Source organism: Aricia agestis, chromosome 2 (genome assembly GCF_905147365.1).
Source record: "Aricia agestis chromosome 2, ilAriAges1.1, whole genome shotgun sequence".
Taxonomy (NCBI): Eukaryota; Metazoa; Arthropoda; class Insecta; order Lepidoptera; family Lycaenidae; genus Aricia; species Aricia agestis.
The window spans coordinates 10473995-10501564 of NC_056407.1; the positions used below are offsets into that span (position 1 = coordinate 10473995).

The 27570-nt window shown below is 36.3% G+C and overlaps 3 protein-coding genes across 4 annotated transcripts; 2 read left to right on the forward strand and 1 right to left on the reverse strand.

Annotated features, from left to right (window-relative positions):
* Positions 1-1881: 1881 nt before the first annotated feature.
* Positions 1882-26634, reverse strand: LOC121739586 (muscle-specific protein 20-like). The gene is made up of 4 exons (XM_042132079.1): positions 26494-26634; positions 5739-5947; positions 3397-3517; positions 1882-2141 (listed from the first exon to the last, which is right to left on the reverse strand). Exons 1-4 carry the CDS (start codon positions 26515-26517, stop codon positions 1950-1952), a joined length of 546 nt encoding a protein of 181 aa, XP_041988013.1. The 5' UTR covers positions 26518-26634; the 3' UTR covers positions 1882-1949.
* LOC121739587 (myophilin) lies at positions 9835-11515 on the forward strand. The gene is made up of 4 exons (XM_042132080.1): positions 9835-9945; positions 10161-10360; positions 10478-10598; positions 11025-11515. Exons 1-4 carry the CDS (start codon positions 9940-9942, stop codon positions 11205-11207), a joined length of 510 nt encoding a protein of 169 aa, XP_041988014.1. The 5' UTR covers positions 9835-9939; the 3' UTR covers positions 11208-11515.
* Positions 19826-25718, forward strand: LOC121739585. 2 transcript variants are annotated; one of them, XM_042132077.1, is made up of 6 exons: positions 19826-19982; positions 21025-21117; positions 23175-23322; positions 23893-24026; positions 24903-25052; positions 25486-25718. In XM_042132077.1, exons 1-6 carry the CDS (start codon positions 19916-19918, stop codon positions 25683-25685), a joined length of 792 nt encoding a protein of 263 aa, XP_041988011.1. In that variant the 5' UTR covers positions 19826-19915; the 3' UTR covers positions 25686-25718. The 2 variants fall into 2 exon arrangements, with proteins under 2 accessions (XP_041988011.1, XP_041988012.1); XM_042132078.1 differs by having other exon boundaries at positions 23893-24005.
* Positions 26635-27570: the final 936 nt, after the last annotated feature.

The following is a 27570-nucleotide window of genomic DNA, read 5'->3' on the forward strand; positions in this document are numbered from 1 at the left end:
ATAGATACAATAGTCTGTGAACCGCATTTAGATTTTAATACAAAAATGGAAAAAATATTAAAAAATTTAGGGGTCCCCATAGGAACAACTGAAACAAAAAAAAATTTTTCATCTAACCTATGCGTGTGACTTGTGAGGTTTCAAAAATCCTAATGAGGTTTCTAACATCATTTTTTTCTAATATGAATAGTTTGCGAGAGCCCTCCTTAATTATTAATTTTATTTTAATTTTACTATCAATTATTGAAGTATAAATTTAATACTTAACGGAGTATTTTGTAAACATTTTAAGTGCCTTCCTGTTTCCACTATTGATATAGAGCAAAAAATAGCAAAAAAATCACTTTTGTTTTATTAGAGCCCCCATTAAATATTAAATTTATTTAGTTTTTAGTAATAATTGTTACAGCGATAACAGATACAGAGAACACAAACTGTAAACATTTCAGAAATCTAGCGATTCTTAAGATCAAGTCTGGACACAGAAATACAGACAGACAGACATCGAATTCTTAGTAATAGGGTCCCGTTTTTACCTTTTCGGTACGGAATACTGAAAAGTTGCAAAAGATAAATGCTACACTATTTAAAGCAACATTTTGCCCATCGTCATTTTATTCATGTTACCTTCCATGCATGACGTATCTCCTCATACTTGTGACTGGCAGGTAGGTAAGATTACTGAAAAGTTTATTAAGGTTGGGTTGCACTTACTAACTTTTAACTATAACTTTAACTACAATGCAAAATGTCAAATCTTTGGTTAAAGTTAAAAATGGACGCCATCAAGACGCCACATTTAACCATAACCATAGAGCTCGACAAGGTTTTAAATGCGCGTGGCGAAAAACGCCGTCATCACACGAAAAAAAAACATTTTTGACAGTTCTCAATCAGATTTTTCATAAGCTAGGTGTTTATAAAGAATAAAAAATTAATAATTTTTAGTTGTAAAAATATTGTATTGCGAACAAATGGCAAAAATTCGTTCTTAATTTTTTATTTTTATAGATAAAAGTACTAGATAATATACTTAGTAGGGACGTCAACATGATCCAGGGGGGGGGGCAGCTGCCCCCCCCCCCTCGGTACGCCCATGTACAAATTAATAATGTATTTTGGTAATAAATGCCGAACTTACGTTCCAAACGTTGATTGATTGACATGTTTAAATAATAAAATCTGGGTTATAATATGAACATATTTAATTATACTTGTATTAAATTCCATATACTTTAATTTAGGTACAAATTTGAAACATTATCATTTTAAATTCATAATAATTCTTGTAAATGAAACAAATTTCAAAGTTATGTTGTAAATATTTAAACGAATCGTAATGGGCAGCTGTCGATAAAGGCAGATAATATTGGACATCACTATGACCTTGACGTTTACAACGTTCAACAAAAATAGAGCGCCATCTATCCGTAAATATTTGAACTAGTCAATGTAGACACTAGACTGTATTTTGTTAGTAGTTGTCAACAACAGATGTCACTAATTTAGAAAAAAATAATTACAAACTCCGTTGCGCCAAAATAAATGCCAAAGTGGAAGTGCCAACGGGTTTTTTCCAATCTAAAAGTTAAATATTAATTTTGAGAACTCATGAAGGGATAATAATATTATGTCCCTTCTGGGGGATTTTATTATTATATAAATTAAACGCCATTTAATTACTACAAAAATTATATTCATTTTTCAGATTGCCTCTTTGGTTTAATAGGGTCTATTTTTCATGATTTTTATAAATGTTTATTTTTAAATTTTAAGTTCTTGCAGCAAGTTTACTGCGACAACAGCGCCACAAGCGGTAATAAAATAAACTATTCATAATATAAAAATTACATGATAAAATAATATAAGTACAATAAACGTTCGATTATTTTTCATTTTTAACATAAAATATAGTTACATTTAACATTACAATAAACTATAACAGTAGTCTATCTTCCGAGTATAATTTTGCGTGACGCGCCGAAGTTCTGTCCGGACTGCGAGGCGAGCTTGTTGGTGCCGGCCTGCAGGCCGATGACGGTCTCGCCGGCTCGGAGCACGTCCTCGCTGAACTCGCGCCGGTTCTCCTCCGCCGGTCGGGGGCCGAGGTGGGGGCCGCGCCACTCGGGATGCTTGTAGGCCTGTGAGGAAAATGGAGATGTTAAGCAGAATCGGGGTGCAATAGTTTTTAGGGCGCTGGCTGCGTTGAGCGTGTGCCCGTGGCGGGCGCGGCGATAGTAATCGTGCGACGGACCACGGCTGACCCGCTCAATCAACGCAGCGCTGCTCTATGGGATGACATAAAACAAGCACGCCTCGCGGTTGGCTGCACCCACATTGTTGATAAAAACGTCGATGAGCGAAGATTTCGCAAAGCTATTACGCTCAATCCGCTCCGTGTCATAATCAACAGGAAGTTTATATCATTGAACGAACATCTCAAAGTGTTATGTAAAAATAGAAGCTATCCACTGACCATGGGCTAGATAATAAATTTTAATACGACCCTGGAGAACATAAATTGATTCACAGGCATGGCAGACATGGCAAACCTAAGTATGTAGCACAAGTAGATGTACGTAGTTTCTAACTACGTACATCTACTACTACTAGTTTGGTCTGGTTATATCAAGCCTAGTGGCTCTACCATGAGTTTAAAGCTATAGTTTTTATCGATACTCGATACCGACTACGTAAATTTTGAGTATGGCAAATTTTACAGCGACTCCAGCGGTCACATGCGGAACTAAAATTTGCCAATATATTTACGTGGTCGGTATCGAGTATCGATAAAAACTATTTTAAACTCACGGTAGAGCAACAGACGACAAACGGACATTGGCAGTAAGTTAATGCCCAAATAAGTGCCACTAACATACACAGATTTTGGTCGCTTTTATAATTTGCCGTACGCTTTTGCTGTGACGGTAAAATAGAAAAGCTTAATGTATGGAAGCGTTGGTAGAAGCTTTTAACGGCAATAGCAAGCCGTGAATAGTAAAATTTGTAAAAGACTATAAAACTTGAGATGTCCACGATAATATTATTAGGGCTGCCTTTTTTCTGCCTCTTTTGACTGCCGGAAAGAGCAGAACTCTACTTATAGAGAGAGTTGATTTTTTGTTAATTCTGTTCATGAGTGTATTTAATAACGAGCTTTTGCCCGCGGCTTCGCTTGCGTTAAGAAGTATCATTTTATACAAACTTTCATCCCCTATTTTAACCCCTTGGAGGTGGAATTTATCAAAATCCTTTCTTAGCGGATGCCTTCGTCATAAACTCTACCTGCATGCAAAATTTCAGCCCGATCGGTCCAGTGGTTTTGGCTGTGCATTGACAGATCACCATGTCAGTCAGTCACCTTTGAGTATTATATATATAGATTAATATGAGTACCGTTCTGCCAATGGCGAAGATGGTCTGTGTGACGAGGGCGATGTTCTTCTGGTCCCACAGGTCTGTGGTCTGGAACAGGTCCGTGTCCGGCACGCCGTACTTCACACACGCCTTCTGGAACCTGGAATTGATCAAAATAATTATTGAATTCATAAAAATAATGGAATTCATAAAAATGTTTGCCATAGGTCTAATTTCTCCAACGTCTGTTAGTATTAAATGGTATTAATGGCTTGTTAAAATGTCATGTCTTCTCTTTCATTCAGATACTAATTCGGACATTAACTTTAACAGACATTGGTGAAATTGTCTCTTATGCTGTATTTACACATGCCGCCGGCTTGCACCGGCGGCACGGTCGGCGGCCTGGCCGCCGGCTAAGCACACATGCTGCCGGCTTCGGTGGCAAGGTAATCTGAAAGCCGTCGGCAAATCCGGCGGTATAAGCCGGCGGCATGTGTGGATGCGCCATTAGGAATAATCGGGCATTTGGTCTAAAGCAGAGGTTCCCAAACTTATTTTGTCTACTGACTGTCCACTTTGAGAAAAATTATGTCTTAGCGCCCCCATTGTCTAAATTAAAAATGCATCCAGATGAAATAAATCACGCCCCAAGCCTTTACACAACGCCCCCATTTTTTCTGGGTCCTTTTAGACCTTCAGCGCCCACAAGGCCACATTATCACCCACTTTGGGAAAGGCTGGTCTAAAGGTACAGTGGAGACCGGTGAGAAAGATATAGGGTAAGTACGTTCGTTGCAGGAAATTCTATGGTTTCTGTGGGATTTTCAAGTCATGGGGTATCTGCTAGCATATTTTCATATGTGATAAGAATACCGTTTCAAATTAAAGATTACCACGACGCATCAAGTCAACTGCAGCAGTCACTTCTTTTACTATATCTGATCTTAAGTAAAAGACTAATACTTAACTATTTTAAAGCTCGACATTTAACTGTGAGGTAAAAACAATTAGAATTTAGATTTCCATTTTAACGACTGCACAAAAATGTTGTTGAGAAACAAGGTTAAACCATACATACTACAGAATAGAACTACGTACTTAGTACGTACATTGTTATACAATACATGGTAACTATAAAACGGCTAAACAATATTATAGTCACATTGTTAGCCTACTTAATAAAGTACAAGTAAGTCTACACTAATAAGTGTAGACTGTAGAGTGTAGAATATTTATAATATAGCCACCTATTGTGCTATTATAATATAGCCACCTATTGTGCTATTAAATTCCGACAAGCTTCGATTTGGTTTTAATCAGTGGCAGATTTATAAATTTGCCGCCTGTAGGCTATTCAATTTTTGCCGCCCCTATAACTTATAATAGTAGACAGACTAGGAACTAGGCCCTTATTTAGTGTAGACTCTACACTGTAGAGTCAAAACTTGAATCGGATGATTACTCGGAACAAATATTAGCTATTTCCTTTCCTTATCTTCTCTTATCTGTTATGTAATAGATAATAATAATTATGTACCTACTTAGGAACACTGTATTTACTATTTACAGAGTACAGAAACCTCTACACATTTTTTTGTCAAATTCTTAATTAAATTAAAGCTATCAATAAACCTCAGGGTGCCGTTAAATTTGTCTTTTTCATTGGAAAAGAACTGAAATTATTAGATTCATCTTGATCAGATATAATTTTATATCTGTGCCAAATTGCCTACTCAGTGCGTTCCATGGAGGATGACAGACAATTTTTATTTCAGAAAAACGTATCTCGTGGAATTTATTTATTATGTTATTACATAGCTAGCTGTTTAACTTTATGAATTAAATATTGATATACAGTGTGTAACAAAAATAAGTCATAATACTTTAGGGTGTGTACGTGTTCCTGTGAAAGGGGCAGCGCTGAAAGAGGAAACATTTTTTTCACTTTTGTATGGGCAAGGGCCCGAGCGTCACGAGTTTCCCCATACAAAAGTGAAAAAAAAATTTGGTCTTTCAGCGTTGCTACTTTCACAGTGAACTCTCTACAAGGAACACGTACACACCCTAAAGTATTATCACTTATTTTTGTTACACCCTGTATAATTGACTGATCTCTATAACAGTTTTATACCATTGAAATTAAAAAGACATAAAACTATATCTATATACTTATAGGAATGATGTTATCGTGCTCAAGTAGTTGGTCAGTTTAGTTAGTGGTAGTAGTATCTAATACATACATACATACACTATAATGTACAGCTACAAAATCATTTAGACCGCCCTTCCTTAGCCAGGAATAAGCCTGGACCAATGATTTCTCATAACTGCATAAACGGTAGTATACAAGCCATGTAGAACTTCAAAACAATACTCACTGACTGATATTGTCCATGAATTTGTAATCACCACCTGACACGTTGACCTTGGTGATGATGCCGGGCTGGAGGCGGTTCATCAGCTTGCAGAGAATGATGCCGTCACGGAGGGCCAGCTCGTACGGCAGGTTGGGGAACTTCTCCCCGATGACAGCTTCTATCCATCTCTGGGCTTCAACCTCCTTCTCTGGCTCGCGTTTGCCCGCGCACTGGAAGTAATGTATGATAAGTAAGTATATGTCTTCGTTGAATAGACGCGATTATGCTTTTTCAATACAACATTAATAATTCAATATCCATATTATCCATATCCATAGTCCATACTAATATAATTATAAATGCGAAAGGTTGTTTGTCGGTTGCCTCTTCACGCTCTATTCGCTGAACCGATTTTACTGAAATTTGGCATGAAGATACTTTGAGTCTCGGGAAAGGACATAGGATAGCTTTTATTCTCTTATCCCTTTTTTTTCACGCAGAGAAATGCATTTACGCATTCGACGCAGGGGAAGGTTACTCCCGCTGCGGATATGTGAGGCTCATCGCGCCGAAGATGGTATGTCCCGCGACCAGGGCTCGGAAACCTGCTCGTGAGAAGCGCCATACATTTTCAAAAGAGCGTTTTCATTTCGATTCCGCTCTGAACGGACCGAAATTATTTCTGGTTTTGTTCTAAGAGCAAAATAAAATCGCTCACTGCTCAAAATACCGGTTAGAACCGTTCGCGATATCGCTCGCCCCGCCCACTCACACACACCACAATCCTCACCCATTCCTTTTAAAAACTAGCTTTTTAGTTGAATTTATTCTTTCCTAACTGCCAAGACCCTACCCACTAAAACTCTGCGACGCTCCTCTCGCCACCCAAGACGAAGCCACTGGCACGACACACCCGTCGCAACTCCGTCAGTGGCCGTCCGACCTTTGTCAGACCACGCTCATTTGGGGGCGCTTCTCGCCACGCAGGCCGACAGAGGCCCCACTTGGGGCTTGCTTGGGCCCGCCTCCTCTGGTGTCACGATGCACGGAGCGTTTTGTGCATCGTGACCCACTCTGGGATTCTCTTATTCCTGAATGTACGGTTCCCACGCGGTTAACGAATTTTGGCGCAACGGAGTTGCGGACGTGATAATATTGATGTGGTCTTGACAAGGTAATGAAACACAATCGTATTCTGAGAATGTCAAACCATCGTCGATGGCATTCTAACACAAACTTTGAGGCTTACTAGATCTTGCAGTTTGATAGGATTGGTCGTTACTGTTGGATCAAAATAGCAAAATCGAGGTATTAATTAAATTATTTCAATAAAAAACATAACCCAGTAGCATTATGCCTAGACGAGATTACTAGCTAGTTTACAAGCATTTTTTACAAGTAAATCCAGTTGGCTATTATATTCTACAAAATATTGCAAAATTCTTAATAAGTACATAATCGTGTATCGTTAAATTGTATACTAACAGGCAAGTCTATTAATATTATCATTATTATTATTATTATAGCTGCGTTTGAAAATATTTGTGGAATATTCAATTTTATCTTTCAACTAGACGTTCCGCACGGCTTCGTCTGAGTAAATCAGGAATTTTATGGAAACCGCACATTTTCCCACAAAAATAGCCAATCCTTTACTTGGTCTTTACTTCAGTAGTTCCTGAGATTAGCGCGTTTAAGCAAACAAATAAATATAGATGACTTATTTTTAACCCCCGACAAAAAAGAGAGGTGTTATAAGTTTGACGTGTCTGCTGTCTGTCTGTCTGTTTGTCTGTGTGTGTATCTGTCCGTGGCATCGTAGCATCCAAACGGGTAAACCGATTTTGATCTAGTTTTTTTAAATTAAAGCTGACATGATCGAGAGTGTTCTTAGCTATAATTCATCATCATCAGCTGTTCAGTGCTGAACAATCAGGGTTTGTCTGGTTCATGAAAAGCCGTTAGCAACTTGTAGTCGTTTGATGGGTTTTATATTTCATTCTAGTTTGTGATATTTGTGAATATACAATATACGTATACACATAATAATGGAAAGTTGACCTGGTGCTGCAGCATCACTTGGTAATCAATAGGATATCCAATTCCTCGCCAACTTAGAGCAGAGGTTTGGTGTTTGGGCTCATTTTAATTGCGACAACCAGTAAGAAGTAGATAAACAGTAAATATGTACATGCTGCTGCTGCAGCATCACCTGGATTCTCTAGGAACCGAGCTTCGTATGAACCCAAAGTGGAGGTTTCATGTTTGGTATCATATTAACGGCCTTATCGAAAAGGAATGGATAGATGGTAATCATGAGAATATGACTCTGTTGATAGGAATTATTCTGCACTATTTAAAGCAATACAAGTTTTAAAAGTATGAAATAAAATAAAATTAAGAAATTTAAAAAAAACCCCGCCAAACAACTTTAAAAAGTAATGAAATAACTGCCTTTAAGTTCAAATAATTCCTAACTTGTGTAAAGTAATATTTTAGTCCATCATTGTTGCCAAGGTGTGTCGGGGGACAGATAATGTAGATGTTTGTGATATCACAAGTTTAGGGATCAATAATTTACAGCGAACTGAATCGAGATAATCAGCGACTTGGCGGTTGTAGGTTGTAGTTTACTTAGCGGTCCCCCGACACACCGTGACAACAATTATGGACTAAAATATTACTTTACACAAGTTAGGAATTATTTGAACTTAAAGGCAGTTATTTAATTACTTTTTACAGTTGTTTTTGAATAAAGAAGTTGACTCCTGACTATATAGGTATTTAGTATTTACCTCAGTCCTAAACGAGGTTCGCACTGCAATCTTCATAAATTAATGTAATAATTATAAATAATTATTTAAATTAAATATAATGACGGTCTTCCAATTCCGATCTTTTGATTAAAATAACTTAAAATTCAAAACGCGCTACTAAGTCATACCTAATACTAAGTAAATTTTAACCGTAGTTTGTATTGTATTGTGTTGTAGAGCACTCCTCAATGTGTCACTCTTAAGTATGTTAATATACTCGTGTATTCTGTTTTACATAATACTAAATACTAGGCCAATAATTTTACTTGTGACTGGGTTATATGTGTACCAAAGTTATTTGTTGTCAAGGCAAGAGACGAGGCAAGAGAAAGTAAGAGATTTTGAATATTTAGCTAGACAGGAAGTTTAGTCACTGTTGCTCTGTAATTGATTTATTACTATACTTAATACGATACATAATTACGTGTTAATAGTTTGCTACTGGTCATTTTGTTCTGTATATTGGATATAGAGGTAAATCCTAGTTTTTCCATTTCTGTGTAAAGTCCTGAATCCTGAAAAGAATGAAAAACTTTTAACAGTACTTACTTACAGATTACTAAATACTAAATAGTTACAGGTGCTACTGCAACTTTATTATTAAATAGAGATTTACATAGTACTAAGAAAAATATAGCTTTTCCAACGTATAAGACCGACGTAGCTTAGTTAGTCCTACCTGACTTAAACATCGTTTAATAAAACGTTCTGCCGCTAAAGTTTTAGACTAATCTTTGGTAGAGTTCTATGCCTCATCAGGAGAAATGTGTTAATTCATAGATCCATACTAATATTATAAATTATGCAAAAGTGTGTCTGTTTGTCTGTTACCTCTTCACGCCCAAACCGCTTTACCAATTTTGCTGAAATTTGGTATAGAAATACTTAGAGTCCCAGGAAAGGACAACCATGTATGATACTTTTTATTCGGGAAAAATGTATGATTCCCGCGCGATAAACGAATTTCAGTGCAATTAACACCTCCATCGTGGGTATCGCAGACACAATAGATTTTCAATTGTTATTTGTTATACGGCAACCAGCTGCCGCTTGGGGATTGATGGGTTAATTTGCGGACGTCATCTAGTAATTATATTTATGAGTATAACGATTAAACGCTGATAGTGATTAACATCAATCTAGTTATGAATAGAGTCCGACGCAAGATGTAAAATACGATGTCTTTAAGTGATTTACGGCTGTTTATTTTCACGGGCATACATCCGGATGGATTTTTGCGTGGTTGTTGTAATCACTATAATTACGTATATTTTGAAACATTAAAACAACTGGCGATGTACGCGCGCCGCCCACGCCTGGTGCTGGGCGGGCGGCGTCCACGCCAGTCCACTTGTTGATATCGCCCAGAAAACTTGTTTCACCAGTGTCCGAGTGATATATCCGACATGGCTGTAAGTGTCTTACAAGACAGAAATTTGGTTCAGTGTTAATTTCAATTCTATTTAGACATTAAACTAATTTCGTCCGATTATAACGAAAATAGCCTCGTTTCGTAACGTTCCGGGAAATCCTTTAATCTCGAAGCTTTTCGTATAAAACGTTATTTCGGGCGGTGATGCTGGAATTGGCACTGGAAGCGGTTTCGTAACTATTTGCGTCTTTACAGCCTAGGAACAAGGAACAGGAGCAGGAGGTCCTGACCTGGATATCTGCCGTGATCGGGGAGCCGCTGCCGAAGGGAGAGTACGAGGATATCCTCAAGGATGGAGTCCTCCTGTGCAAGCTCGCCAACAAACTGTCCCCGGGATCGGTGAAGAAAATCCAGGAGAGGGGCACCAATTTCCAGTTGATGGAGAATATCCAGAGGTAATTGTCCTACTGCGCTATAATAATTGTCCTACCAGTGTATAGGTACTTGTGCTACGAAGCTACAATGTCCTATGAAGATACAACTGTCCTACAATTTTGATGAACTTTTTTTAGATTCCAAGCTGCGATTAAGAAATACGGAGTGCCGGAGGAGGAGATTTTCCAGACTGCTGATTTATTCGAAAGACGCAACATTCCCCAAGTGACCTTATGTTTATACGCTCTAGGCAGAATTGTGAGTACAACATAGTTTTAATCAGACGCTTAGCAGTTTGATCTATTTAATTGGGTTTAAGTGACTGAGTAACGAAGTATTGGTACTTTTGATAATTTCGTTTACAAAATATTTACATTCAGTTTCATAACCTTCACAGAGTTTTAACGAGATTAGTATTTGGCAAGCATTTTTAACGACTTTTTGGCAAACTACTAGTTATTTTTGTCGATTGCCGAGTAGTTGAACTTCCTCAAAAATTAAAATGCAGATTCTGTATGAAGAATTGTTAAATTCTTCTAAGACAAAATTTTCCGCAAATTATTATTTATTTACGTCATATCATTTAAGTTTTTGATAGAATATCAATCCTCAAATTTTGCTGGTTATACTTTGTTGACTTTAATTTTCGTAGGACAAATAATAAAGGCGTCTTTACACTTGTAGACACAAAAGCACCCTGAATGGACCGGTCCACAATTGGGCCCCAAGATGGCGGACAAGAACGAGAGGACGTTCACTGAGGAGCAGCTGAGGGCGCACAATGCCGAGCTGAACCTCCAGATGGGATTCAACAAGGGTGCCTCTCAGTCTGGCCATGGAGGTTTTGGCAACACTCGCCATATGTAAAAAAAAAACTGAAAAAAAGCAACGCGCAAGAAGAAACGCACTCTATCTCTCTCAATATCTAATTTTTTTCTTAAATATAAAATGTTATTATATTAAAGTTTGCATAACCCAGCGCAATTATGTTCAATTTAGATTTAATTTCAAATTGTTAATTCACACATAAAATTTAAACTTAGCATGAGAATTATCTAATTTATTGCAACGTTTTCCGACAGCTATACATTTTATACGAATTATTTTTGTAGAGGATAAAATGTAAAAGTGATTTTATACATATTTTGTAATATAATAAATGTATGATTAAGACATTTCATCTCTTGATTCAGTGATTCCCACAAACAGTTAAAAATAACTTAATGAGGACTTGGCTTTTAGGGGTAATATAAGTACAACAATAACAATATAATTTTCTTGATAAAAAGGAAAATATATAATATTTAATTATATATTTACGGAGTTCCAAGTTTTAACATTTTAAATCGTACTCAAATGAAACTCACTGAAGTTTAGACTCTACCTATTGACTATATCTACAATATGGATATATGGGCAATAAATACTAGGAAAATTAAGCGCATTTTCATTAATCGTTTTACATTAGTAGAAATTTATAAGCTATCTCAATTCAGAAGAAAATCTAGAAACCCTACGTGGGACATCAACATATCTGTTGATGTCTTTATCAAGTAGAAAAATATTTTTCAGAGTGTAAAAATATTGGGTTTAATAGTAGGTGGAAACTGGAAGGTGGGACTTTGCAAAAGACGAATTAAAATAGCAAGGTGCATTGCAAGATGAAATACCCAATAAATATTCGCCTACACATTTGTATGTGTGAAGCGAGCTTAATAAATATATTTATTGCACTATTCATAATTCTGGAACGTCCATACTTTAAAATGGAATATTCCTTGACCTATAACGTGAGGCGTGCGTTTGCCAAGAGTAATAATGCAAGTGTAATAATTCAGGGCTGTAACATTAGTCAATTAATTGATAAATCCGTATTTATTATGTAAATGCGAAAGTCTGTCTTTCTGTCCTCTTGACGCTTCAATATTAGCTGAACCGATAATACGGAGGTAACTACTTTGAATCGCGGGACAGGACCTAAGACACTGTTTATTCCAGAAAAATGTACAGTTCCCATACAAACGAATGTATATAGCAATATCTAGTTTGTAACAAGTCTGTGTAAAATGTAAATTTTTTTTTGTTTCTCGACAACAGCTGTTAGTGCGTCAATAAAATTCATTATTTAGGTTTTGGGGATAAAAAAAGATTTGGTTACTTTTACAAAAATGCGTATTTGTTTAAATTAGGAATATCTACGTAGGGTGTCACAGGTATTGTATAATATGCAGAATTTAAAAAAAGCACCTGCTTACACAGCTATTATTGTAATTTTCCACCTTTTTGGTAAAAGGTGGCCGCGTGCGAGTTTCTTACGCCAGTTCTTCTCGACGGGGTAGTTCCCGAACCGGTGGTAGACCTCATGTAGACGACGTTCCAAAAGTGTTAACTTTGTTAACCTATTTAGAAATACATATTTTCATTTCATTTCATTTCATAGAGTATGCTTGGACCAAGGTACCTATATAATTTCTACGTGTTATAATTATTAGTTTAAATATATTTCTTCTAATATAATATATAAAATTCTCGTGTCACAGTGTGCGTGAACTCCTCCAAAACGGCTCAACCGATTTTAATGAAATTATGTAATAAATTACATTCGTTAGGCCTGAGAATAGGTTTTTATCTACTTTTTGATACTATAAATAATTTAAATGGCAAAACAACGTTTGCCGGGTCAGCTAGTTATGTTATATAAGCACATCGCGAGCTCTATGAAGAAAGTTTAATATTTTTGTCACTTTCGTAACTGGTGCAAGGCTGTATTTGAATTACTCCGCATAACTAGCAAAATAAAACCTAGGTCACTGATTACTGAATGTTTAATATTTCCGTAAATAGCTTCCTATTATAATACAGCTACTCATAAGCGTTCGATAATATTATAATAATATTATGAAATAGACATTGGACTCATGTCATGTCAATTACATACATTTTGATCGGCGTAAAGAAAATGTGTTGGTTAGGGACTCAGGCTCTTAATTTTTTCCGTTAGTTGAGACGATCTAAAACTACAGACGATCATTAGTCAAATACATTTATATGGTTCAGTTTCAAAACTAAAAAAAAGTTAAAGGCACAACCCTAAAGTTTATTTCGTCGAACTTCTCGATATCGGATCAACTATCATCATAAATTAACAGGCGTCTGTTGTGAGTTTGAACCTACATGCTGAATCTGCTTTCAGTACATATTCGATTATTATGGTTTTGATTAACCATCGTAATTCGTGAAAATAAAATATAACTGAGGCTCAGGCAGAGTAGACATTACTTTTTTCCTATTTTTTACTACCTTTGAAGTTTGAGTACCAACCTTTTTGGATGGTTAGAAAATAAAGGCTTAACATTAATCTGGAGAAAACGAGGTGTCTCTACGACTCTACATATCCTTTAAGGAATAGGACAACTCTGACCATACTTAATGAAGAGTGTATTATGGGGTCCTTCAGTGGTCAATAAAAATGTAACACTAGCATTTTACGACTTTACTGATATCAAATTTATTAAAATCAGATCAGAAAATTGAATGCCATTGTGGATAGAGGAGTAAACATTGAAACGGAAAATTACTGTTCTTCTAGGCTTAATACTAAATTTAAGTGTCGACTAAATAATGAGCAAGACGTCGAATCTCGTGTGGTTTCCTAAGAGTGGTATATTTAGAATGTGGAGTGCACGCATCTGTTGACATGATCTGTGGTTTTCCTGTCTCAAATATTTTAACCAGCCGTGACGGTTTTAGTCAATCTTACGCGTAAAAACAAGAAAATATACAAAGATAAATCTACTTTTCACAGCTTTTTCGGACGTTGTTAGATATATCCAAGATTTTACAGTTTGGGCTCTAAAGTCAAAACTGCCTATCGTGGCACTTAGCTTTATGTAAAATCTATATATATAAAACTCAAAGGTGTCTGACTGACTGATTGACATAGTGATCTATCAACGCACAGCCCAAACTACTGGACGGATCAGGCTGAAATTTGGCATGAAGGTAGATGTTATGACGTAGGCATCCGCTAAGAAAGGATTTTGATAAATTCCAACCCCAAGGGGTTCAAATAGGGGATGGAAGTTTGTATATAATGATACTTCTTAACGCGAGCGAAGCCGCGGGCAAAAGCTCGTGTCATTATGAAATTGTATTCCCACTGATCAGTTTCGTCATTTTGAGGTACTGTATATAATTCTAAATATCTATATATATAAAACTCAAAGGTGACTGACTGACTGATTGACATAGTGATCTATCAACGCACAGCCCAAACCACTGGACGGATAGGGCTGAAATTTGGTATGCAGGTAGATGTTATGACGCAGGCATCCGCTAAGAAAGGATTTTGATCAATGCTACCCCCAAGGGAATAAAATAGGGGATGAAAGTTTGTATTATTATAGTTAATAATACTTCTTAACGCGAGCGAAGCCGCGGGCAAAAGCTCGTCTAATATATAAAAATAAGTCGGGTTTTTTTTCCTCACGCTATAACTCCAGAACGCACGAACCGATTTCCACGGTTTTGCATTCGTTGGAAAGGTCTTGGGCTCCGTGAGGTCTATAGAAAAAAAATCAGAAAAAACTTCAAGAGAAAAGCAGGAAAATAGGAAAAGTCATTTTATGGCAAAACCACGTTTGCCGGGACAGCTAGTTTAAAATAATTCTAAAGATAGAAATCCGCAAATTCCGTAGAGTTTTTCCGCGACAAAAAGTTGCATTTTATACATTTTCCGTGGTTCCCTCATCATCAGTACCTATCATAAAAATCGTTAATACTCTTTCAGATCCTTTTCGATGCAAATGAACAAACATTACATCTTTACAGCTTAGCGTTACTCAGGATGGTTTTGTAATAAGAGTTCAAAGTCACAACAACTTCTGTTTACAACCATATAGTTTCTACGTCAGTTTCGTATGTGATTTTTTGCACATACTAACATATTCTGACCCTAAACATTAGGTAAGCATCCTGCACTGCGATTGGCTAGTATCATCGTATGACGCGAGTTGCAAGGAATTGTGTAATTATACATTTCATCAGGCTAAAATTATCCTCGATCAAACGCAACCCAAATAATCTGTTATGACGGACTCCGTAATCGACCGAACGAAAATAAATATTACAGCTTGAATAGCGCTTTATTTATAATTTATAATATTTTATAGCCTAATTAATAATATTTTGTTCCTGTCTGCTGCTTCGTTGGACTAAACATTCCTGTATCGCAGGGACCGTATATTTATCCGGGATAAACATGATCGTAGTTCGTACCTATGTCCGTCTCTGACACAAGGTATTTCAGTTACTGAAATACCAACTGTTGTATTGTGCATTTTACTCGAAAGTATGATACCAATTTGTATGAAAATCAGATGTGGTTAAGCTGTTTAGGCTTTAAGAGAAACAGACACAAAGAGAACGCGACGTACTTTACGAATTTATTTATATGAATTTTTAACCAACTTTATGAAAAAGCAGGCGGTAGAATAGTATGGATTTCCGGGATTCTTTGACAAGTGTGTATATAATTACTAAAATAAGCAAAGAAAATTAAAGTGGCACTCTACGTAGAGAATATACTACTGTATATTCTCTTACGTGCCACTTTAATTTTCTTTGCATTTCCGAAGATTCCGAAAATTCCGAATTTTCGGAAACTTCTCGCACTTTCGATTTCGAACTCGCGTATACACTAACATCGCATGAACTAGTAGGAGTTCCTAATTACTGCCTACAAGGCGATGCAGAGCCGGCGTGGGCAGAATGTTTGTCTTGATCTCTCGCCAAGAGACGGCGATTAGCTTCTTAATTATATTCGTTTATGACAAACCTTGACATAGGCGCGATAATTACAAGGGGATGAGTGATATACTATATACAAGGTTGGACGTAAAATGCTTGTCCGCCTGAATTTGGCTGCAATCAATATTCATAGGTTGTAGAGAATTATGTTAGGTAGAGTAAGGATACATATACTCCTCTATCTTTCCCTGTAGACCTACAGATACAAGAAGTTAGTATTATATAGAGAATACTCTATTCTCTACAATCTACATAATAACTTGTTGTAAGAAATGTGCACTTTCACACACACAGTTGCAACTTACACCTATTTCTTAGTCATTCCTAACATTCATCTCATTTGGTTTCTAGTGAAATTTGTATCAGTCAGACCTAAAATTAGTTGTTGGTCTATTTTATGTGACAACAATGTTCAATGTTCATCCATCCATTTAGTATCGAAAATGTAGAGTACAAGATTTTTTGTAGAGATTAATTTGTTTTGGCACCTTACGAATTTATATCTATACATATATATTTTTTTATGAAATAAGGGGGCAAACGAGCAAACGGGTCACCTGATGGAAAGCAACTTTCGTCACCCATGGACACTCGCAGCATCAGAAGAGCTGCAGGTGCGTTGCCGGCCTTTTAAGAGGGAATATGGTAATAGGGGAGGGTAGGAAAGGGAAAAGGGTAGGGGATTGGCCCTCCGGTAAACTCACTCACTGGGCGAAACACAGCGCAAGCGCTGTTTCACGCTGGTTTTCTGTGAGCCCGTGGTATTTCTCCGGTCGAGTCGGTCAATTCGTGCCGAAGCATGGCTCTCCCACGTCAAGTCTATAATATAATATCTATTTATTCTGAATCATAATTAGTTTGTGTGTACATCAGATATTAAGCATTTGGTCGAAGATTAGCATACACAATTTACGAAATTCGCAGATTCACCTGAATCCACACGGAATGGAAGTCGAGCCGCTTTCTTTACGATGTTTTCCTTCACCGCGATTGTGATTACCAAATTGTCTCAGACTACTGATACGGAACGTTTGTAACACTTCCAAGTGTAATAGTTTCAAGTGTAACAATTATAAAATGTAATAGTACCGAGTGTAATGGCCGTAATTGTAATTGGGTGCGATAATTCTATGACCTTATTTGGCAACTTATCATGAGTAAATTGCGTGGTCGTCTAACCTTTTATTATTCTATTGATCATAAGGTCGATGAACTAAGCAATATTTATAACGATTAGGTCATGTTTATTGATATGTAAGTAATATTATGTAGTATATAATAATTTTTTCTTCGAACGAAAATAATAGGGACTCTACATTGTCGGGGATGGTGACCTATTTGAAGAGTAAGTACTAATAAGATACTGACTAGTGTCATAATATTATTATGCTGCATCTTTTGCTAGCTGTCTATAACAGACCTATTTGACAAAATATTATTTTTCTGTTATGTTAAATGGGATAATAGAGACATATTTCGGTTTTCTAGATAAAGATAAACATCATAATTTGGAATGGTGCTGGCTGGTAAAGACTAGTCGGTAGTAAAATCGGCCAAGTGCGAGTCAAACTCGCACACGAAAGGGTCCGTACCGAATTAATAACACCGAAAGAATTAATCAACGTATACAATCTCTGGCCTATTTAAGCAAACATAGACCAAAAATTGTGTTTTTAGGGTACGCTAAAGGGTAAAAAGTCTGTTCGTCTGTCTGTCTGTCCATCTGTCTGTCTCTAGGCTGTATCATAAGAACGGTGATAGCTAGAGTGTTGAAATTTTCACAGATTATGCGCATTATTATTACGCACTTGTTTTCGGGCGCGGTCGCAGCCTGAAATTTTGGGGGGGTCACTCAATAGTCACTACACAATTTTTTTATCTGCGCCCTCGGACGGTTCTGGGTTGACAGCTGTCTAAGGTCGGACGCAGTGGTTTAGGGGATAGATAGAAATTTCCTTTTATTGGCAAGATTTTGAGATTTTTCAATTTGACCTTAGATTGGGGGGGGGGGGTCATGTTTATTTTGTAAAAATATCAAGTCCCTACTTGTTGCCATTGTTATTGATATCAAGCAAAAAAGACCAAATAATCACGTTTATTTTATTTTATGTATTAAATATTAATTAATGTTATTTTTAGAGATGTGCCGACTAGTCGGTAAAGCCGACTATCCGGCCACTTTTGTAGTCGGCGAATAGTCGGCAAAAAGCGCCGACTAATCGGCTTTTTGTTTTTTGCTATTATTGAAATTATATTAAAGAAAAACCTTGATTATTATTTAAAATGTGTTCAGATCACACTCAATCAGTGTTACACATCTTAAAATTAAATGATGTGTTTCTGAAATTACTTGCTAGTAAAGAAATTATTTTTGTAAATATAATTTTAACAACAAATTAAGTATGTACTTAATATTATTAAATCGAGATTTCATGTACATGAAATATTTACTGAAAACCATCAACTGTATCATACCTAAACAAAATAAGGTAACGTACGCGAAGTACTCGTAAAACTCGTAAACATACTTAAGAGGATTCCACACCGCCATTTTTTCCATACAAACGTTGTCCCCTGTTTCCTCCCTGGATAATGCTAGTAGAGTTATAATTTTTTTCCTGAATATCTACGGCCACTAATACAATGTCCCTATGTTTTCTTTTTTTTCATAATTTAATTATTAAATAAGATATGAACGTTCAAAAACCCAAAAAAATGGCCAGATTTTCCACTGTGTTCAAACGTCCAGAAAACAGATTTGGATAGATTATACAAAAAAAGCAAAACATAGGAACACAGCTCAAGCCTTTTTTTAATCTTTAATGAAAAAAGTACTTAAATCGGTTAAGTTTTGGAGAAGGAATCAGGGGACAACGAATCGTTGATTTTCTGGATTTTCTGCAGTTGTCTCTATCGCGTTCTGCGGTATAGGCTTGAGGTAAGGGAGACAGCTATAGATATTACACGTACTTTTTTTTCATTTCTCTAGCCGCTGTGGTATCCTCTTAACACGATTCGACACGTTTGCAGGCGGCGTGTGCGACGCGAAACAGCAGTAAAAAAGCGTTACGGAAATTTCCGAAACCATGATCGGTTGGCCAAGTCGGCTTCTTTGCAGCCGACTAATCGGCTAGTCGGCTAGTCGGCCAAAGTCATGATCGGCACATCTCTAGTTATTTTGTTATTAGTATATTTTTTTGTTATAGCGGCGGCATCTGTGAAAATTTCAGAGGTCTGGCTATAGCGGTTCTCGAGATACAGCCTGGAGACAGAGAGACAGACAACGAAATGTTAGTAGTAGGGTCCCGTTTTCACCCTTTGAGTACGGAACCCTAAAAAACGACACCATTTATGAAGTCTATGTGTATGTTTTTATAAAAGTTTGCTGTTTGGACTTTAGAGTTTGAACAACTGAATGATAGTAGTAGGGTCCCGTTTTCAGCCTTTGAGTACGGAACCCTAAAAAACGAGAACATTTATGAAGTCTATGTGTGTGTTTTTATAAAAGTTTGCTGTTTGGACTTTAGAGTTTGAACAACAAAATTCGCGAGCGTACCAACGCGGAATTTCGGAGTTTAGCAAGCATCGCGCAATGGCGATTACAAAAATGAATGCGGGGGCTGCAGGCGTGTGCTTGGGAAGGACACAGCTTATTTACCTATTGCGTCGGCCTCCCCTCTACACCAGAGCTGGCCGGCGGCCGGAGCGACTCGGCTTAGTGTGGGACCAGACTTAGTGGACCACCACAGAGGTCCGCGAGCAACAACATGGAGAAATTGTTTATAGTGGGCCTTATCCTACACGGGTGTGTGGCGGACCATTACACTACCAAACGTAAGTACTGACCTAAAATCTTCTTTACGCCATAGAAGTAATGCTATGTATGGAAATAAAATTCGTTCGAGGTAAACTTTAAGTGAACTGGTGTCATTTTGAAACTAAATACTTTAAAGTTTAATTATTTGTGTTCCCTTGCAATAATTCTCGATTGTATTCTTATTCTCAATTACATTCATGTATGCTCTAATACCGCGATACTTAAATGTGAGTTGCATACCTACTCGTCAAATCATAATGGTTACGTTTGAAGTAGTTCGATAACATAAGTTTTTACATTTTTCAATTCTAGTTATAATATTATGTTAGAAATTAAAATGTTTTATTTTTAAATTTGTGAAAAATACCTTTTTCCAAAGGACAGCGGAAAAGAGAGCATTTTTTGTGAATGAATATTGTAAATATAGTTATATAATCTGCTATTGAGTACAGATTACTTTGACTATTCTAGTCTCTTGGTCTGAGACAAATTAAGACTAGGTTAGCCAAGAATGTCGGTATGGCTAGGACTTGTTCTATTTCGTAACACGATTGTTAGGTCTTAAGTGGACACTGCACATAATCTAGATAGAACAATGCAAACATTGAAGTTTGTGACTTGGCTCTTATAATTTTTAACAAATAACAAGTAAGAATTAAATGAAAATACGTAATTATACTTCTAAGTGTCTAAACACACTATGCCGAATTTCCGCGGCGGAAGTTCGGCTTGATTCCGCCTGCAATGTATTTTAAATTACCGATGACACACCATGCCGAAATTCCGTCGCGTTATAATATTATGCGTTTGACATTGCTGATGTAATCATGCGGAGTTTCCGCCGCGGAACTTCGGCATAGTGTATTTAGACACTAACTCATAATACAGCACTTATAAGTTTGCAGATACGTTGAATTGACATTTCTTCAACAATTTCTTCAAAAGTTACATAAGCAGAAATATAGAAATATTTGTAAACATAGAATGTGGTTAACTTATTGGCAAATTACGCAGTTCAGTCGGTCAATGTCAATGGTAAACATAACGTAATTGTTGCAGCCGACTTCATCAAAACCTGTTTAAAGAGTGACCCGAATTTCGACGATTGCTCCAAAGAGTCTGTGCAGCGGCTGTTCAACGCTCTGGGACCAGGTAAATATGCAGCCTGTTCGCGTTGCCCTATGATGGACTATAGTGTAGTGTAGATTGTAGAGTCTATGTAAAATACCATAGAGAAATAGTATAACTGATCTGTGAAACTCATCTATGATTGCCCATTTGTTGATGTCGATTGTGCATGTGTCAGCTTCGTTAATATTGACAATCATTGTTATTCATCAGGACCAAACGTAGAGCCTGAATACAGTCATGCTGAGTCTTTTGTTTAAAGTTTTACTGCCACACTCAGAGGCGAATAGTAATCAAATGGAGTTTTTGACATAAGTCCAATTTTTTGAATGAAATAAGGGGGCACACTAGCAAACGGATCACCTGATGGAAAGCAACTTCCGTCGCCCATGGACACTCGCAGCATCAGAAGAGCTGCAGGTGCGTTGCCGGCCTTTTAAGAGGGAATAAGGTAATCGGGGAAGATAGGGAAGGGAAGGGAAGGAAATATGGGAGGGAAGGGAACAGGATAGGGGATTGGGCCTCCGGTAATTTTTTTAAATTCTTCATCCAATCGCATCATTAAATGATTCTGAGTACGGCCGTTAGAGTTTCGTATTCGGCGTCTTCTTCAGTAAAATAACTCCGACCAGCCTGTCGAAGTGTTTACCAGGTTTACATAACGCGAATGTAATGGGTGTACAGAATTATGGTAATCCAAACGAGTAATTCGCAGTAACCATATCGGTGCGCCATTGCCTACCAGTTATTACTCAACGCTGCAACTTGCACCGGTACTCTTTAACTGTGCTGCACTCCTGTTACTTATTGCTTCACAGCTGTTTCATTAAATAACTAAGCTTAGTTAAACCATTTGTTAACTATACCATCGAACATACTTCTCGATGGTAGAGTTTTTATCTCTCGGTGGTAGAGACTAGAGACGATCTCAAAACACAGTCTTTGATATAAATTATTGAATATAGAGGATATTTACTTTTTGACCGACCTCCAAAACTTAGAAGCCCTCAAATTACCCAATTCGAGGGTTTGATAAACACTTCGCCTTGAATCATGCTTCTCGTACTTCAGGCTACATCGCAGGCCCCTAACTGCATGGCGGAAGAGCAGGAACACTGTTGGAGTTTTAGTGGGTATGCCCCGGGCGCGGCATTTCGCCCCCAGGAAGTCCCTTGTAGCCCTTATCAGACTGCCAGGGATGCGTAAACGCTTTCCCCCAACGCAAAAAATGGCCCCTAACTGCAGGAAATTTAGTACTTCTAGATATCTGTTGCTAGATCAGCTCTGTATTCAAATAAAAATAGTATGTGCAGCACTTCTGAATTTAACAAGTTTCAATATTGTCCATCATAGATTTTTTTATGAAATAAGGGGGCAAACGAGCAAACGGGTCACCTGATGGAAAGCAACTTCCGTCGCCCATGGACACTCGCAGCATCATAAGAGCTGCAGGTGCGTTGCCGGCGTTTTAAGAGAGAATAGAGAAGGGTAGGGATGGGAAGGGAAGGGAATAGGAGAGGGTAGGGAAGGGAATAAGGTAGGGGATTGGGTCTCCGGTAAACTCACTCACTCGGCGAAATACAGCGCAAGCGCTGTTTTCTGTGAGAACGTGGTATTTCTCCGGTCGAGCCGGCCCATTCGTGCCGAAGCATGGCTCTCCCACGTATAGATGCTCCTGTATCAATGTGTCAAGAGATAAATGTGAGGTTGTATGTTACGACAGTACGGTACACCGTCATAGCCTCAATTACGACACGCGTATGTTCATAACTCGTGGAAAGCGAAAGTGCTATTTCTTCACGATGCGCCTCTCCTACTTTATAAAGCCATATATCGATTTTGCAACTGCAATTATTATTTTCACGCTATTTAACGCGATATTTATTGGAAACGCCAGAAAACAATAGCGTTTTGCTGCAAAAACTCTCGTTTTTATCCCGTCTGACGAAAACCAAAGACATTTTTCACTACGCATCAAAAATATAACACCCCCTGTTATATTTTTGGCCTGTCCGTGTGTCTGCGGTGAAGCTGCGGCTTGAAGAAAAACCGCAAAACTAACAAAGTGCTTAAATTTACAGGTCTTCCGGATATCAATTTGCCCCCAATAGACCCGTTGAATATCCCCAAAATCAGAATACTACAGGGCGAGGGTCCCGTCAACGTGAATGCGGCTCTCGAGAACGTCGTTGTGACCGGATTCGGCAAAACAGAAGTTATCTCCAGCCAGTGAGTTCATGTTCTCCTAGTACATTAACTCAGAAACATCCAGTTAGCTAAGTTCAGTTTAACTGTAGTAGTTAAACACACAGAGTACTTTATTATAATATACGGAAACTTAAACGAGTTAACGCTCAGAGTTAGCGTAATTTTGCCTATAATATGACAGGCGTGTTCACTGTTCTGAAAAAATCATAAAAAAAAAATGTTTCAATTTGTGTTCTTAAAAAATCATAGAAAATAGTTTCAATTAAAAGTTTGTTAATAAAATTACTTTTCTTCGTTAAAATTATTCGTAAATCGTAATTATACAGTGTGTAACAAAAATAAGTGATAATACTTTAAGGTGTGTACGCCTTAAAGTATTATCACTTTTGTATGGGCAAGGACCCGAGCGTCACAAGTTTCCCCATACAAAAGTGAAAAAAAATTTTGGTCTTTTAGCCCTGCTACTTTCACAGAGAACTCTCTACAAGGAACACGTACACACCCTAAAGTATTATCACTTATTTTTGTTACACCCTGTATTTTAGTAGTAGTTATTAAAGTAAAACGCATTTATTTACTTGTTTATTTCAGAGTGGACTCAAAAAATTATGCCTTCTTCACTAGAGTGAGAGTGCCGAAAATGAGAATTGAAGGAACTTACGATTTGAAGGGACGAATTTTACTTATACCTCTAGTGGGGAACGGTCTGTGTTGGTTTGAACCTAGTAAGTACTTTGTCTTGCTTTTTTATCCTAAAAACTGATTGATGATTGAATTTGAACTGATCTAAAATCTATACATATGAATAAAATTGGAGTGTCTGTTTGTAATATTGAAAGAACCGTTTTTTACTAAATACATATGAATGTATATAGGGTACATATACCCAAATAGCAATTTTTACAATTTTTGTCTGTCTGTATGTCTGTCTGTTTGTTCCGGCTAATCTTTGAAATGGCTGGAGCGCTTTCGACGGGACTTTTTTAGGCAGATAGCTGATGTAGTAAGCAATAACTTAGGCTACTTTTTAACCGACTTCCGAAAAGGAGGAGGATATATTTCACTTTTTTTATAAAGGAACCTTAAAAAGGGGTTTTTTTCTCTCTTTTATTATCTTTGTTATCACAATTTGCTGACGCGGACGAAGTCGCGGGCAACAGCTAGTTTAAAATAATTTTACTCAATACAGTTTAGTCAAAAGTTATTTGAATTGACTCATGATCCGGGAGGATCAAATTTTAAACCAAATGAAGTGGACGATGTGCTTAAAAGAAGTTTTATTTCGTTAAGAAACTATTAAATTGATAACAATATTCATTTAAAAAGAAGATTTTATTAAAAGTTAAACGAAAAATACAGATATAATATATATACGATTTTGGAGATAATATTTTTTTTAAATACTTACATAAAGTTTTAAGTTATAAAGTTTTGCAGAAATCTTTTTTTTTTCGCCGTTATGAAGAGCCACGATAGATGATTATTTTGTCGATTCTACTAATTTAGTTTACTGATAAGAACTTTAATTTATAAAGTAATAATTCCTTTTTTTATTAAAGTTAATGTTGTTTTCATTGTATAATGTTGTTTTTTTCCAACAGGTAACATGTCGATTGATATCATAAGCGACGTGAAGTTATATGAGAAAGATGGATTTTCGTTCTTCAACGTTACTAAGGTCCATGTTAAGTATAATATTGGTGGAATGAAGTTACATATGAGTAATTTGTTTGATGGTATTTCGTCATTGGGTAAGATATTATTTAAAAATTATTTCAAAAAGTATTGGTAAATTTTAAAGCGCCATCTTGCGTTGAGTGGCAAAACTTCGTAGCTAAGTTGGTGTCTACGTTGACATGTAGTTTGAGAATTCGCTAAGAGATGTCGCACATACTATAGTCAGAATGACTTCTGTTAGTTCATGATACCCTGGTACACTTTAAGCACAAATTGCAACGTTGAAAAGATCGTGATCCAACTTCTTCTTTTTATTAAATTTTTGCAATGTTTTTGACAGCTTTGATTTTTAGTGGCCTTCTAAATTATTAAAGTAGTGACAAGACATCGTTTATTGTAAGTTGTAACTACAGACTGTAAGCGTTAATATAATGATATTTTTTTGTTCCATTAACGTATGTATTTACCATATTTATTGTAATTGCTAATTTTTTATTCATTTTTCAGAGGATGGCACTAATGCATATTTAAATTCAAATTGGCGGCCAGTGTCTGAATCACTTCGACCAATATTGTCAAAAACTATAGAAGATATTTTACTTGATTTTATGCAGCAAATATTCCACAACCTGCCAGCAAATTTCATGATCGAAGACTTGAAAACGCATTTTACTAATAATAAAAAGCCAAGGAAGGGGAGTGATTAGTATTACAGTTATGAATTAAGACTATTTAATAATTTAAGGTGTATATAAAATATTATTATTTAATCTTCTTATTATGTGATACTGATAACTTTAAGTGTTTATTATTTTTTCGAAAATTTACTGATTAATAATATTTTGTATCTAGCTGTTGCCAAAATAATATTTTGTAATTCTTAAGCGATAAAGATAACATAAAATTAACGTGTTTGTTTAATTTTTCTGATATCATAAGATAATAATATTATTACTAAACTTATCACTACACCTACCAAAGATAGAACACATTTTTTTGTTATCCAGGTGACTCTAAATAATACTCAAAAACAAACATTATGAGTCTGAAGATTTGCAAAATACAATAGAAACATTTAAAAACTTCTACAGAAGCTGTTGGTATTCTCGTACCTGTTATTTTCAGGTGAATAATATGTCAAGGCTATTCTTACAATATGTGATTTTCGTTTTCTTTCTTAAATTTAGGACGATATTAAACAATAATATACAATAACTTATTAATGTTATCGTAAATATTTTACTTTCTATCATCTGAAATTCCAATTTCTTTTCCTTCTTAGACAACAAAAATATGCAGTTTCTAATTTATTTTTAATAAGTTATTTTTGTTATACTACAATTTTCAGTGACATGGTTGATTTTTAGTTCCGTAGGTAAAGCAAGCCTTAGTTTCTCCCTTAATTTATGCAATAAACAATACTACATAGAAAATATTAATAGTAAATCTATCTTTAAGCTATTTTTTGTAGAAATTAATATTGTAAATAAAAATTAAATCATATGTTTACATTACCTGCCAAATTGGACGTCCAGGCATTTTTCTTTATAAAAAATCAATATCAAATCACTAAAAACACTGAGCACTGGGCTTGTTTCGCACGAGTGTCACTAGATGGCTCTCTCGCAAAAGCGCACAACTAAATAAGCTTTACTGAGTCATCGGTCGTGTTATATACGGGGCAAAAGCTGTAGGTTAAAATATCAGTGAGGAGTTGTGAACGAACACTACGCAGAACATCCGATGTACGAAAATATCTCTTACCATAGACAATACTAATAATTAAGATACTTTATGATGAAAAATATAAATCAGTCATCACTATGTAGGTTTTTTATTACCTATAGTCATCTATGATCTATAGTCTAGCCTCTACATAAAGAAAATATTACAGCAAAAAGATTAGCATTATTTGATGAACACAATAATAAACTAAATAAGCAATGCTAATGAAGTGTCCATGTAGTCTTAAATAAACAAATTAACAATAAATATAAACTTACTTATATAATATAATAATTATATTTTTACATGTATATCAAAGGTATTTAAGAATATTGCCAGAAAATATTAATGTGCCTGAAAATTTATACAATGTGTCCCGACACCGGTGTCCGATCCTTTAATGCCATAGAGTATGGCCTATTTTATCGACAAATTGGCTCTCAAATTTTTTCTCTCTCTCACGGTTGTAAAATGGCAGCCATTTTAGTTTTTCTCGGGCTTTCACGATAATCTGACCAATACTTCTCATGTAAAATATTATATCCTATGAAGATAAAAAGATCACATTTGTTAGCTAAGCTTGTGGACTACGCTTTAAACAGGGACGATATTATATGTTATGAATTTCGTGAAATAAAACATAGAAAAACCAAAGTAAAAGGAAGAAAGTTGTGTATTTTTTAATTAATGGCTTTTTGTAAAAAATCTAGCGCATTAAGCTGGTTCTTTTTTAATTTAAAAAGAATATAGAGGAGGTTTTTACCTTAAATGAATTTATTTACTTCTTAGTTTAAAGGGCCCATTCACGGCAGGCCGCCTTGCCGTTCGCCGGCTTATGCAGGATAGTGAATGGTGTCGCAGGCCTGC

Bases quoted from the DNA above. Each gene is read 5' to 3' on its own strand.
- LOC121739587 (XM_042132080.1), top strand. The intron at 10,361-10,477 runs GTAATTGTCCTA...AACTTTTTTTAG, and splicing joins TTGATGGAGAATATCCAGAG to ATTCCAAGCTGCGATTAAGA. The intron at 10,599-11,024 runs GTGAGTACAACA...TTACACTTGTAG, and splicing joins TATACGCTCTAGGCAGAATT to ACACAAAAGCACCCTGAATG.
- LOC121739585 (XM_042132077.1), top strand. From the start codon at position 19,916: ATGGAGAAATTGTTTATAGTGGGCCTTATCCTACACGGGTGTGTGGCG. The intron at 19,983-21,024 runs GTAAGTACTGAC...TAATTGTTGCAG, and splicing joins GGACCATTACACTACCAAAC to CCGACTTCATCAAAACCTGT. The intron at 21,118-23,174 runs GTAAATATGCAG...TTAAATTTACAG, and splicing joins GTTCAACGCTCTGGGACCAG to GTCTTCCGGATATCAATTTG.
- LOC121739586 (XM_042132079.1), bottom strand. From the start codon at position 26,517: ATGCCTGGACGTCCAATTTGGCAG. The intron at 5,948-26,493 runs GTAATGTAAACA...CATTACTTCCAG, and splicing joins CTGGACGTCCAATTTGGCAG to TGCGCGGGCAAACGCGAGCC. The intron at 3,518-5,738 runs GTGAGTATTGTT...GATCAATTCCAG, and splicing joins TTCATGGACAATATCAGTCA to GTTCCAGAAGGCGTGTGTGA.